The 13,739-nt window shown below is 32.9% G+C and overlaps 2 protein-coding genes across 4 annotated transcripts in view; both read right to left on the bottom strand.

Annotated features, from left to right (window-relative positions):
- Window positions 1–1,355: 1,355 nt before the first annotated feature.
- Window positions 1,356–9,554, bottom strand: LOC149904778 (LMBR1 domain-containing protein 2 homolog). Of its 2 annotated transcripts, none has more exons than XM_090106842.1 (10): window positions 8,966–9,554; window positions 8,387–8,559; window positions 7,345–7,723; window positions 6,784–6,954; window positions 6,091–6,268; window positions 5,383–5,564; window positions 4,817–5,056; window positions 4,183–4,384; window positions 3,163–3,261; window positions 1,356–2,676 (listed from the first exon to the last, which is right to left on the bottom strand). In XM_090106842.1, exons 1-10 carry the CDS (start codon window positions 9,137–9,139, stop codon window positions 2,501–2,503), a joined length of 1,974 nt encoding a protein of 657 aa, XP_089962968.1. In that variant the 5' UTR covers window positions 9,140–9,554; the 3' UTR covers window positions 1,356–2,500. The 2 variants fall into 2 exon arrangements, with proteins under 2 accessions (XP_089962968.1, XP_089962967.1); XM_090106841.1 differs by having other exon boundaries at window positions 1,356–2,727.
- Window positions 9,555–10,405: 851 nt separating this feature from the next.
- Window positions 10,406–13,739, bottom strand: part of LOC149904779 (very long chain fatty acid elongase 7-like) — a 32,467-nt gene continuing 29,133 nt past the window's right edge. For both annotated transcript variants that reach the window (XM_090107201.1, XM_090107202.1), the window contains exons 5-6: window positions 12,015–12,314; window positions 10,406–11,589 (exon numbers count right to left, since the gene is read on the bottom strand). In XM_090107201.1, coding sequence (XP_089963327.1) covers window positions 11,305–11,589; window positions 12,015–12,314 — 585 coding nt within the window. In that variant the 3' untranslated portion in view covers window positions 10,406–11,304. The remainder of the gene's footprint in view (window positions 11,590–12,014; window positions 12,315–13,739) is intronic.

Raw genomic sequence — 13,739 nt, forward strand, 5'->3', positions numbered from 1 at the left:
AAAGCTCGCGCCTTGTTGGCAAGGTTGCCACCGAGTGACTTAACGGAAAAAGTGAAACTAGATATGATATACGGCCTGTTAAACATTCGTATAAGAAAACGACTCCGCAGAGAGGAGTTTACGACATTCGCCGAATTACTAAAACACGCTAGAAATATTGAAGACTCCATGGGAGAAGAGGTACGACGAGCATCAACAGCGAGGCCATCGCCAGATGTAGACATAGGTCGTCATATGTATGGGGTACGCCACTGCCAGCAGGCAGAAAATGATAACTCGGGGTGGGTGTCAGTTTTTTACTAATAAAATATACATAGGTTGTGGATTAGTGGTCGCCTTTACACACAAGGTCACAATACAATATACGAGAATACACACAAGGTCACTGGAGACAAAGTCAACAATACAAATAGAGGAGAATTATTAACTTAATTCAAGATAACTAATCAAATTACGATTTACGACAGTTAGGGTTTGCGCGGGAAACGTTATAGCTAGGCGTAGTATCGCGTTCGCGGTTTATCCTCGACTGCCTCCCCGGCGGCACACGTAGTATTTGTATTCTCTTTGGGCGGCACGGGCGAGAGACGTGCCGACCGTTAAAAGGGGCGCGGGAGGTGAGGTGAATCTTGTTGGCAAGCGTCCGCGAGAGGCCCTTGTGGGTAAGACGCGGGTAGCTACAGGACTACGGTTTACTATATATATCTTATTTATACATGACTATTCTACACATTGCAAATATTATTGAGTAATTATTATAGTAAGCATTTATTTCAATCACTATTAATTCATAAGTTTATTATTGTTAAAATTTACACAAACATAATATTAATCCACATGAAGAAAAATTAGCAATTGATAATGTTATAATGATAACGGTAACTATTATACATAACGTATATGCGAAATAAAATACCTTTATTACTCCAAAGGCTACAAAATAAGGCCGTATTTTTTCTTTATTTATTTATAATACGTTTAAGTATGTACGCAGAGCAGCGTATACGTATTTGAAGTATCTGATATAGAATTTATATTATTTTTATAAGCAATGAAAAATGGATTAAGTCTTATATTAAAGTCTTATTAAAAATCAATTTTGAATCGGGCTCTTAATAATCACTACAATTAGTATTTTGCGTGTGTCAATATGAAAACAAGCGTGCTGAATAAAATTAAGTTACTAAATTTTATGTTAGCCATCATAATCTCAAAGCAGTACCAACTTATTGGTGAGCTGTTTAATAACAATTATACGGCTATAGTTCGTACTATAATACATATATTATGCAAAAATTCTTGTCAATTTTTGTGATTTATACAATAACTGTCGTTTTTATAATATTGCAAATACCTAGTATAAGAAATTACAGTTAAAAACAATTATTATTATACAATTCAAGCATTACTAGTCAAAATGTATATTTTCTGAAAAGAAATTCGAATGTAAAGAGTTTGTATATTTTTATAAACTTGTAAATTTTATACTATGACAAGAATTTAGCTACAAATTATTAACTACACACACAATATACACCCTGATAAAAGCTTTTAAATATTAACACTATTATTACTTTTATTATAATATATTAGGCAATTAATATAAATAAAATTTTCGCGTAGAAAATTGCCTTAATTGCACTAGATGGTGATTACAATTTGATCTAAGTATACACTACTTATGATTGGTCGCAAGGGGTCGTTTATGTTTTCAATATTTACAAATAATATATCTCTATACGTTAAGACGCAAACTAGATTTATACTGGCTTATGTAAATACAATGCAATTACTGAAGTAAAACAATTTTATATGCATACTTAATTGTTAAAATTACGAAACAGGAGCAGCTGCAAAAAGCTGCAATATAAAGACTAAATTGTCTAACCTTCATCTATAAAGTAACTCCATCAGCATTCAGAATCACCGAAATATTTTTAAAACAACGAATAAAAAATTATTATAATTAACGTTTGCAAGGAGTTTGTACAGATTAAATAAAATTATTTCTATGCTGCATATCTTTATGTTATCTCGTTGTTATAAAGAGCTTTTCTTTAGAGCTACATTCAAAAAATATTATAATAATAGGCCATAATGTAGAATACTTTAGGTAACACACAACATCACTTTAATACGATTGCTAACATAAAGTAAAATCCACCCTTAAAAATTACAAAACATGAAGAATATCAGCATATTTTTTGAATAATAGATAATAGAGGAAATGAAACACAGTTAAAACATTTAATATATTATATCTATTACATTAAACGCATTGATATACAAAAAATAACTGGCATCACAAACACGCTCAAAAATTATCCGAAGCATAACTCTGCCTATGTGTCTATTGAGCAGAGTTTTCTAATGAGCAATACAAAAAACCTTGATCTAAGGATACTATTGCGACGTAATAAAGTTTTAATTTCAATGAAAGCTTTTTACAATCAGTGACGATCTTCTAACAGACGATTATAAGTCTAGCTGTCTATAATAATTAAACATCATCAAATAGTCCCCTAGGTGGCATGGTCAGTTTGTCCCTTCGATCGAATTCCGTTCTAACCGCCGGTAGGGTACTTTCCCCGAACCTACGGTCTAGTTCATCTTCTAGGGTCAGGTTGGGTCTATTGTAGGGTTGTTCTGCTTGTTGGTAGCTGTGTGTCTGTCTGTCTGTTGGCGCGTAGTAGTCGTTGTCGACGTCGTGCAGAAGCCCGGTGTGGGCTGGAACGTGATAACATGCACAATAACTAATGCATTACTTGTTTATTGTTGGAAATGTTTTGGGTTCTATTGATTATCCTGTAAAATATGGCTATGATTCTATTTCGTGATAGCAATTATTAGTAGAATTCATAACCAATCTACTACTTACTACTACGTACTTCTATATTAATATTATAATTATAATATTTGATAACTCAATCGATTAGCTTTACGTCATTATAAAAAATTAGGAAAAAGCTTTAGTGTAACATCAAACCTCTGATATAATATATAATTTATATGACATTGTTATGTTAAATTGAATTACAGAACAAAAAACGAATCAATTACTAACCACTAGAATTTTCTTTATCATTCTATCATCTCAAAAAAAAAAAACAATAAATTCCCATTATTGTTTTTTTTTTTTTTCAAATCAAATTCGAGTATTACCTCCGTCATTGTCCCGTGCGGTGCGGTACTGCGAAAACCGCTCGCTGTAGTCGCGACGACGAGACATCGACTCTTCTACGCGCTGACGACGGCGCTTCTCTGTAACAATATTAAGTATATAGTAGAGTGAACGTAGTTCAAGCGTACGTAAACGTAGTTTCAAGGTGGTAGAGTGGACAGGTACCTTCTAGCGAAGCGCGTTCCATCTTAGACCACATCTCAGCTTAACATCAGGCGAGATTGTGGTCAAGCGCTTCCCTATTACCAAAAAAAAGTAAACTAGCTTTCCACCCGCGGCATCGCCCGCGCAGTCAAAGAAAAACCCGCGTAGTTCTCGTTCCCGTCGGATTCCCGAGATAAAACCTATCCTATGTCCTTTCTCGGGTATCAATATATCTCTATACCAAATTAGATGCAAATTGGTTCAGTAGTTTAGGCGTGATTGAGTAACAGACAGACAGACAGAGTTACTTTCGCATTTATAATATTAGTATGGATAGTATCAATCGCCTCTGTTTATAATTTGACCTTGACGCAGACATGATAAATACTTAGTGTGGAGGTAGAAAACTGAAAGCATTTCATCGAAAAAGGGTCGACCAGTCGATAAGATCCTGTTTAAGATGTGCTCGGGTAGTTATATGTATGCTATGTAGCGATTCACACAAAATTCGTAAGTCAAGACTTTCAGGTGTGCTCGGCACTCACGTTCTTTTTTAATTTATCTTAGGCAATAATGTAATTAAATTATCATAGAATACGCATATCTGAAACAGCCATCTGGCAAGAAAGAGCAGCCCCTCTAGACAAGTGGCTTTCTATTAGCGTAAAGTTCAATAGAATAGATTATGAATGTATGAGATTGACGTTTGATTACGACGACGACGACGATTGATTACGTCAACCTCATACATTCATAATCTATTCTATTGAACTTTACGCTAATAGAAAGCCACTTGTCTAGGGGGGCTGTATTGCCAACTTTTGTGGGTTATGTACATTTTTTCCACTTTTGCTTACCCCGTTTAACAATCTCCCGTCCCTCATCCACCAAATCCGTAGTGAGCTCATCATCACCAACAAACTGCTGGAAGCCGCACATGGACAGCAACCTGCTGCCCAGTGAGAAGTAAGTGGCTAGGCAGAGGAATATCACCAGCATCGGGAAGTATATGTTGAAGCCCTCCGCTATGATCCGCAGTACGTCCATGTGACCCATTATCTGACAAGGTTATATCCAGGGTTAGATTGATTTGAGACTATGTATAAGTGATTCGATGATTATTTTAGCATTTAAATTCTTAAATGTTGTGTACATAATATGATGCTATTTTATTATAGTAGACCAGTAACTGCGTGGTTTCGCTGGCCCACGAAACCGCGGGCATTTCTATGGTTTACATATTATTCTTGTACATTGCGATCTCTGCCAAGTATCATTAAAATCCGTTCAGTGATTTTCGCGTAAAAGTGAAACAAATATACAAGTACATACAACATTCTTATAAACTTTCGCGATAGCAAAACTTTACTAGGATATTTTCGAAAACGACAGATAAATAAAAAGTAATTGATAATATTCAGGGAAATAAGTACCTACCCTCTTTTTTTAACATTCATTTAAAATACTGATTGCTAAACATTACTTAAATACCTGTGTATAATAAGTCTCCATGATCCTAGACGTAATAATATGCGAGTCGAGGTGCGTCAAACTGAGAAAGTTCAAGCACATAGCGGGTGTGAGTCTACACGCCATCATGCCGGAGAAGATCAGACTGTATTCATTCGTTTGGTGGTGCGGAGCCAAATAGTACAGGTTGAGTACTCGTATCTTTAGTACGGTTGAGTACGCGCAGTAGAATATGTACCCGATTATGAGGGTTGATATCGTCTGTAATGGAATGTTTAGTTTAAAATAGGATGCGGTTTTCGTTGTGTTAGGTGTATTAAAAAGGTCGATTTGCGTTTCTGCATTTTTTATTAATTCCGAAAAATCTTTGATGAAATGTAAAATTTACTTGCATATATGTGTAATAATATGTGGCTATTTAATTATTTAATTAGATATCCACCATTGAAAAGAAAAATAGATGATACTACTATATTAATAGCATTTTATTAGATAGTAATTAGGTTTCACCTACAATTTTAATTTTTAAATGATTTCACTGAAGTCCAAAAAAGGCAAAAATCCTGCGAAAAAATCACATTGCTTACCACAATAGCAACATAATTGAAATTATCCCCCGCCGCGTTAACAAAGATGGCGAACAGCGACAGCACTGGCGACTTGTTGAAGAACGTTAACTCCGACCACACAACCATTACCGATAGGATGCAAGTGATCACCGCCATTGTCTTCAGGAAGTACTGCTTGAGGAAACACTCCCAGTACCATTCTGTTACAATAAATGTATGCTTTTAAATCTATATATGTCGTTAACTACCTTAATTTGACGTATTAATGATTGATAATGATAGTGATTAACTGCCTGAATGATATCCAGCCATTCAATAAAACAGCTAGCGAAATATTTAAAATTTACCGAAAAAAATGTAATGTAAATGTCTAATATTTTACACTTACAAAGAAAATGTTTGTCTTGGTATAGTTTTTAAACTCATAATTATTATTTTTTTAGTACCTGCTACACTACATTTTGAAATTAACCAATGTCACCACACACACTGTATTTACTAAGCTATAATATCTATCTTTGATATTTGAACTATTGTACATCTCCCTCTGTTTAAAAAAACTATTTAAACAATTCTGGAATAGCGTAGGGAAAAAGTAATAAGAAGTATTAATCCATCAGGCCCCGGAATCACAGACACAATAGAAAATCTATTGTGTCGCGGTCGGATCTGGCCTCTCGGTGGTTGAGAGGTTAAAAGGGCTTTTTCTATATTATTATTACATACCTACTATAGGCGGATAGAATAACCTCTGCAATCTTGGTCTGGGCATATGGAAGGTATGCTGAAACCTATGGTCCGGTGATCGACTGTTGGTAGCGATGTCTTCTAAATGGTAGATCTTTTCTAGCATCAGGCCGTATTGGGTCTCCGTGCGTTGTAACACGTGGAGCGCTTTGATTGTCTGTGAGGAATTATTGATTTTACTTTGTTTTGTTTGTCGATTTGATTAATTCTTTGTTTTAAAAAAAATATTAAAATTGACTTGTTAAAAAAAAAAGACAGAACTCTAATTTTCATACTGTGTCGCGATAAAAAAAACACGAAGTTACCTCTAATTTTCATTCTTTTCCGATTTCTACTTGACATGGTAACACCTATTATGATATTTTTTTCATAAACAATTATATTAAAACATTTGCGAGGGCTTTGTCAAAGCATTTTGTGTAATTGCTTTTGGTTTTGGTTATATCACGAGAAAACTATCACTTTGACTTTCTTTTTTTGATGTTTTTGATAAAACCTTATCACAAGAAAAAAAGAAAGCCAAAGTTGTTTAAAACTCGAAAATATCATCTAGTTTGATATAATTATATTTTAATTTTCAGCCCCTCTCAAATTACTACATACTTATTTGTATGAAGTACCCTAAAGACCCGTAAAATGGATTTTTTCATTTAAATAAAAAGTAGGACAAACCTTTTTGTGTAAATTAATCAAGCTCTTCAAAGATGGCGGCGGGGCCCTGTCGGGTGGAGCCCTAGAGTTGAGTTTGTCTCTAAGTTGTACTGGTAACTTCTGAACAATAGTTTCCACATGGCGCTGTAACGGATGACCTGGCCCTACTGCTGCTGTGATTGTGTTTAAACTCTGAAATATAGAAGAAAAAGCATTGTTTTATTGCATTTATTTTTGTTTCTGAAACACAAATATAATAAATCATGGAATGTTGAAGAATAATAGATTGTTACAGTAGCTGCTTTTACAGGATTTATTTTCAACACACAAAATTGGTATACATTTTAGACTTTTGAAGTTATGTAAGGTGAAAAGCATATAAAACTTTATAAGAAAATGGATACTAAAAAAGATCCGTAACATGCAGTAATTCGCAAACAATTTTGCCTGTAAAAACTCAAACTCAAACTTTCATTTATTCAATTAGACTACTATTTAGTAGCACTTTCGAATCGTCATTACATAGTATTTTTTACATTTACCAAATAATAATTATTTATTATTATTAAACATAGCCCTCACCTCCAATATATCATCAATTGTCTCTTCTGCTTCACATTTATCAGTACTCAATTTAGCTATCTTGAAGTAACTGTAGGACAGAGTATAATTCTTTTTCGAGTTGTTCCACAGATTCCTAGGCACTTCCACTAGAGCATACCCAAGAAGCAAGATCAATAGAAACAGTCCCCATGTATTACTTGCTGATGACGCAATGGCCTTTATTTTAGGTCCGTCTAGTTGTACTCCAGATGTAAAGGCTAGGTATATAAGAAGTATGCCACATATTAATAAGTAGGATCCATAGTATATGGCATTGTCGACGAGCGCTGATTTTAACTTCCCTTTCACTGTGAAGTCACCAGCTTTACTGTATGATTGCATCATTGGCATGATTAACCTGAAATTTTATTATTTGTATACCATCTGAATAAATATATTGTTATTCTATCTAGTAAAATATTGTTTAAGATAATTCTAAGTACATACAGAAACTACATAAAGTAGAAAAAGTATTTAAATTGATACACACTAATCTCTCTTTACTGAATCATATTTACAAGCATAGCACTGGCTGAAGCAAGACCTTGTTATAATTATTAGATGCTTATGCAATAGCCAACCATGAGAAGTTTTAATAAGCTAATGAATCCAGCACAAAATTGTATAAAAATAATAGTTGAGCAAATTATTTATATAATGTTTATAACTAATTGTTTGCCCCAGCTCTGTATGGGTCATTTTTTTTAATTTTATCAGTTCCATGAACCTATTTAAAATAAATTAGCTAAATTGTTTTGGCTAATCATGTCAACATTCTTTTTTATGTATAACTAGCGGTCCGCCCCGGCTTTGCCCGTGGTACATGTTAACGTTTTCTCTACATAAGAACCATCCTCGTACTCAAGGAATATAATAAAAAAAGAATTATCGAAATCGGTACAGCCGTTCTCGAGTTATGCGCTTCCCAACACATTTTGCGATTCATTTTTATATATAAGAAGAAGAAGAAGAAGAAGATATAGATTTAACTGAAATTTTAATGACTATATAATATACAAACCATGTCAAACATTGTGACGTCCAATACACCACTCTCCACAGGCTGGGGAATACATTATCGGGCCATGATATTGGGCATACATTGACAGGTGCCGGTGTACTTGATACATTAACCTGAGTTGGTGTGATGACTGGTGTAGAGGCGTTCAGGCATTGGTGTTGGCGGTATACAGTCTGTAAAATAAGCTTTCTTATGAGAGAGGAATAAATATTGATGATAATATTGTATTTTTTTTATATAATAATAAAAAAAAGGCAAGAATACTTTGAAGTTATGGTAAAATGTACATTTTTTTATGATTCATCATTATAGTCACTGATACAAGTTAAAAAAATATAAAATTTACTCTTAATATAGATTCATCATGTGATTCCTACTTTTAAGACTGTACTAAATTGAAATTTGTTTAGAATGCTTGTGCATTTTACAGTATTTGGAAAATTTGGATTGGTTAATATTTAAAAAGCCTTCATAGCTTTGCACTAGTATTTATAAATTAAGGTTCAGTCATGTGAAATAAGATATATATAATAAAAACAGGGAATTAGCAATTTAAATTAATAATAAGAGTGCACATACCCAAGAGATATCCAATGGCAATATAAACATAATTAAGAATGAAAAGTACCACGCCGTCATCACAGACACTGTCACAATAATATGATTTCTATAGCAATCTCCATATCGGTACAATAATGTTCCTGCTAATATGAATGCAGATATAATTTCCACAATAAATAGGTTATAGTACATCTTGAAGCTTATCTTTATCAATCAAAACAACAAAGAAATAATATTTTCAATTCTTATCAGAAGATTTTTGTTTTTCTTTCCACGCTCGAACTGCCTCGGTTTGAAGCTCTTCGAAATGCGTTTGGGTGCTGCTTTTCAACGGCAATAATATAGGACGAGGAATTTCATATTCTGCTGGACATTCTTCGTAAAACAAAACACCAGAATCTGGCAGAATAGGATCGAATTGTATTGCTATGGTTTTTTCCGTTTTCTCTGCCGACATTTTACGTATTACACTGCCGTTTTTGAGTCATTGTTACCTATTAAACGACTCTGATATTAATACGAGTAGTTTTATTATTATCTTGTAATGCTTCTGCCTTCTTGAAACAAGTATTCACAGCCCGAATTAGGTACACAAAAATTCAACAAAATTGATCTAAGTAATAATGAGTGATTGAATTGATGATTTTTGACAATTGACATGTATGATGTACACCATTTGACATATGATAATATAGACTATAAATAAATAAAGATAAAAATTATAGGAATGCATATTATATTTTGGTTTGGAACGGATAATAATATTTTGTGATTTTTACTTGATTATTATCAATAGGAATAGAACAGAAATAAAAATAATATATATCTATTATCTAACTTTGTCCTAATCACAATTCTATCCTTATTTATAAACATAATATAGCCTTTAAGTACCTTCTACAGGATTAGACAGAAGGAAAAAAATCGGTATTATATCATTCAGGATTTATTTTATCAGAAAATAAACTGTTTTGTAGTTAATATTCGTTCTATTTTAAATTATTATACCATACATCTTCCATTATCATGATACTGGAAGTTGGGAATTAAAATACTCTAGAATATAGAAAATTGACCTCAAAAGAAACATCCCATTATTCTTATAAAATAATGAAAACTGCATTCAAAGTTTTTGGGAAATTCGCTTACCTGGGCAGCGATTTTTAAAAGTGATTTGAAGAATTTTTTAAAGTGATTTTTAGTTGGTTCGATTCCCGGTCGAAGCAAGTGAATTTTTGAAAATCTTAGAATGCAGTTCTATTTCTTTCTGAAAATAAAGGAAGGTTTGCTTTCAGCAAAGTTTCTATCTCCAGTATTTCAAGTAATTTCCTTCCAGGGCCCATCGAAAATTTCCCAAACATAAAATGTATTATGCTCTTATTAGTAGCTACCTACTGAGAAAAACAAGGGAAAGGACAAAAGGGTATATCAAAGAAGAGGAGATGGGAAATAAAACTATTTTGTAATTGGATAACAGTTTACTTAAGTCTTCGTATATGTCCCATTACAAGATTATTAAAAGTAAACTAATTCGGTTTAAGAGCCGACGTATTTAACACTTTGGAAAAAATCTTTAAAATGAGTTTGTAATAACACATTTTCCCTTTTTATTAAAATGTTATAATATATACAAGGTTTATCCGATAAAGCTTCTTTGATAACAGGTAACTTGTCGTTATTTTAGTTAAACATCAAGGTAACACGCGTTTGTAAACAATGAACAATTACGAACTAGCTATGAAATACAATTTGGAAGACCTAGATACATCACATCATAATATAAAAACAGTAAAAATTTTGTTACTTTATAAGGCAATGAATAACATGTTGTTATTAGTTTAAAAAAATGTATTTATGGGAGGATTAAGCTTAAGGTTTACATAATACATATATTAAGCACCAAAAAATCCATTTTAAATAACGATAGAGTATAAAATTAATATTGAGCAAAAGGCTGAATTAATTCTAATCTATGTACAGTTAATGAAACATTAACATTAATAAGAATAATATATAGAAAAGTATTTATATAAAAATAAATATTTTTCTTATGTTATTCTGTGCGTTAATGCGAAAATATTTAATTGTTGGCATCTAAATCCAATAAAAAATATCCTATGACATTAAAAGTACCTATAACATTATATGACTCTCCCTACTTAAAAAAATATTTGTATGTTTATTCACTATTCCCTTCCTTATTTTATCCTTAAATAGATAAAATCGTAAATCTATTCGTAAATGTACATCATGTCTGTATTCTTGCTTTCCTCCAAATCTTAAATTATTATTTACAATTTATATTTTAGTCGTATTGCTTGTATATTATTATTTTTGACAAATACAAGAGTATTCGATTATTCGTCTTTCTTTGTGTAAGTTGTCCCATTTGAGGTACCGTTCGCGACGACGCCATTTGTTTTGTGGCTGGTAACACCGTTGGTCTTGCAATCCGATACTGCGTTGCCATTGGCTACTTTCTTTTTGCTCTCAGGTTTGCCATACGCCTTGTAATAGAAATCGTAGAAAAGGTAGTAGAAGAAGATCGAGTTAGGAAGCGTGAAGACAACAGACCATCTTGGGTAGCCGCAATCGTAGAACAATAGCTGGGATGAGTGTAGGAATGCGATGCAGAATTGTAGCTGAAATAATAATAATAAATTACTCAAATGTTGGCGATAAAAATCTCAAAAGGTGTAGTGGTCATGACATTTAAATAACAACTACTAATGGTCTATTTGATGTGGAATGACTACATTTTTAAGCAGTAACTGGTTACTCTAGGTAAATAGTTAAGTCTATTTCTAAGAATTACTAAGTTAAAAATGTAATGTATCATAAAGTTGTATCATTGAGGTCTAACAAAAAAGAAAATTCACCGCGTACGGCGTACAGTACGACTACGTAACTACGTAAACTTAATGGCGGCTCGAAACATCGTACGATCCGAATCGCGCAGAAAACAATTTTAGGTAGGACCCGCACCCGCAGTCGCACCTGCACCTAACTTCCGAACCGCCATTAAGTTTGAATCGAACTATAGGTATCGTATTTGTAGTCGACATACCATTTGAAGCGTAGTGATGTGACGTTTCCAGAACAAGAACCTCTGGTACTGCGGTCCCATGGCTGCCAACATGTAGTAAGTGTACATAATTATATGTACGAAGGAGTTGATCACACCAATGAGAGTTCCATGACCTCCGGGGTAGTATTTAGTGGCGCCCCACGATATCATTGGCATCACTGTGTGGTGGTACAAGTGGAGGAATGTTATTTGTCGATCCTTTTTCCGTATCACGAAGAATATCGTGTCGAGAAGTTCAGTCATTTTCGCGAGGAAGTATATGTAGACACCTCGTGCTACCTGAAATGGAGATTACAAGATAAGCTACAAAACGCAATAAGCTCTATTTCTTTAATTCAGTAGCCTATGATTAACTACAGGTATATGCAGTAGTGTTAATTTTATGCCATATTGCAAACGTGCCGTAGAATGAGAAATATTTTCACCTTAGATTTTAACTTAATGTTTTTCTAAAGTTCTGATGGTCACTCAATTATTTTTTTGCATATTTGTGAATTGTCACAAAAATACAGACTTGAGTATATTTAAATGAACATGAAATAAAACCTTTTATTATTTTCAGGAACATAGGAACGTGCAAATGATGTTTATATTGTCAATGAATGATTTATTCAATGGTACCTACGGTAATTGAATAGGTACTACAATCTGATTGAAATAGCTAATAAGTAGGTAATAACTATAAATCAGTAAACCGTGATTGTTATTGTGAATTAACAATATATTCACGCTTTATGAGTTATCTTTGTATCGTAAAGTAATATAATTCTTTTATGAGTATAGAATATTGCAGTATTGAATTACTTTTTAAATTACTAATGACTCGTTAATTAATTATTTAACATGTTATTGTAGATATGTATAATAGGAGATTTAATTTGCTTTTTATCCTATGCAATTTTATTAGCATTAAAATAATAAAAAACTCTATTATGTTTTTTGTGTCAAACGACTTAGAAAAAAGAACTTAAATAATAAATATGTAGATAGATATTGATTAATTGAGTAAACGGGTATACGGGAACATTACATAAAGAATAGGTAAGTATAAAGTCCATCTTTGTACTGAAAGGAATGTGAAAATTTCCTTTGCTACGACACAAGATATCTCTTGATCTATTTGTGCATGTCATTGTGTGCAGTAATGCATCTATACATCTTCTTCCATGATTTACATTGGGCTTTGAATAGGAATCATAAGCTATTGTGTTATTATTGCAATTGTACCGAATCATAAATCGCGATTGTGCTAATCGGACGTAGACGCAGTGTGCAATATTATGCGATGCATCCTGGATGTTTCAAAAGGTATACTGGGTCAAGTGACCAATTATTGATATAAATGGAATTTCCCTCCAAATTCCAACACATGACTGTTTGTTTGCATGTAGAGTATGCGAAGTAAATATTTTTTTATGTCTTTGTATACTTCGCAATGTCTTTTATTCTTATCTATCTATAAAATCCGTTGCTTCTTTCAGCATTGTTAGACCTAAGATTTTTTTAAGATACAAGAATCAAAGCAATCATTTATTCTTTTAAAGAATCGGCAAAGGGCATCAGTGACTAACTAAGTACCTGTGCAATTTAAAATTTCTGTAAAACACGTGTAATGCATGCGTAAATAAATACTAATTGCGAATAGTTAGTTTTCTATTACCTTCTGACAAATATTTAAGATCAACTTAAAAGTGTATATTGCGG

This window comes from Colias eurytheme, chromosome 11 (genome assembly GCF_061535395.1).
Source record: "Colias eurytheme isolate Ceu_HAF_F1 chromosome 11, ilColEury1 Martin Lab GWU primary, whole genome shotgun sequence".
Lineage (NCBI taxonomy): Eukaryota > Metazoa > Arthropoda > Insecta > Lepidoptera > Pieridae > Colias > Colias eurytheme.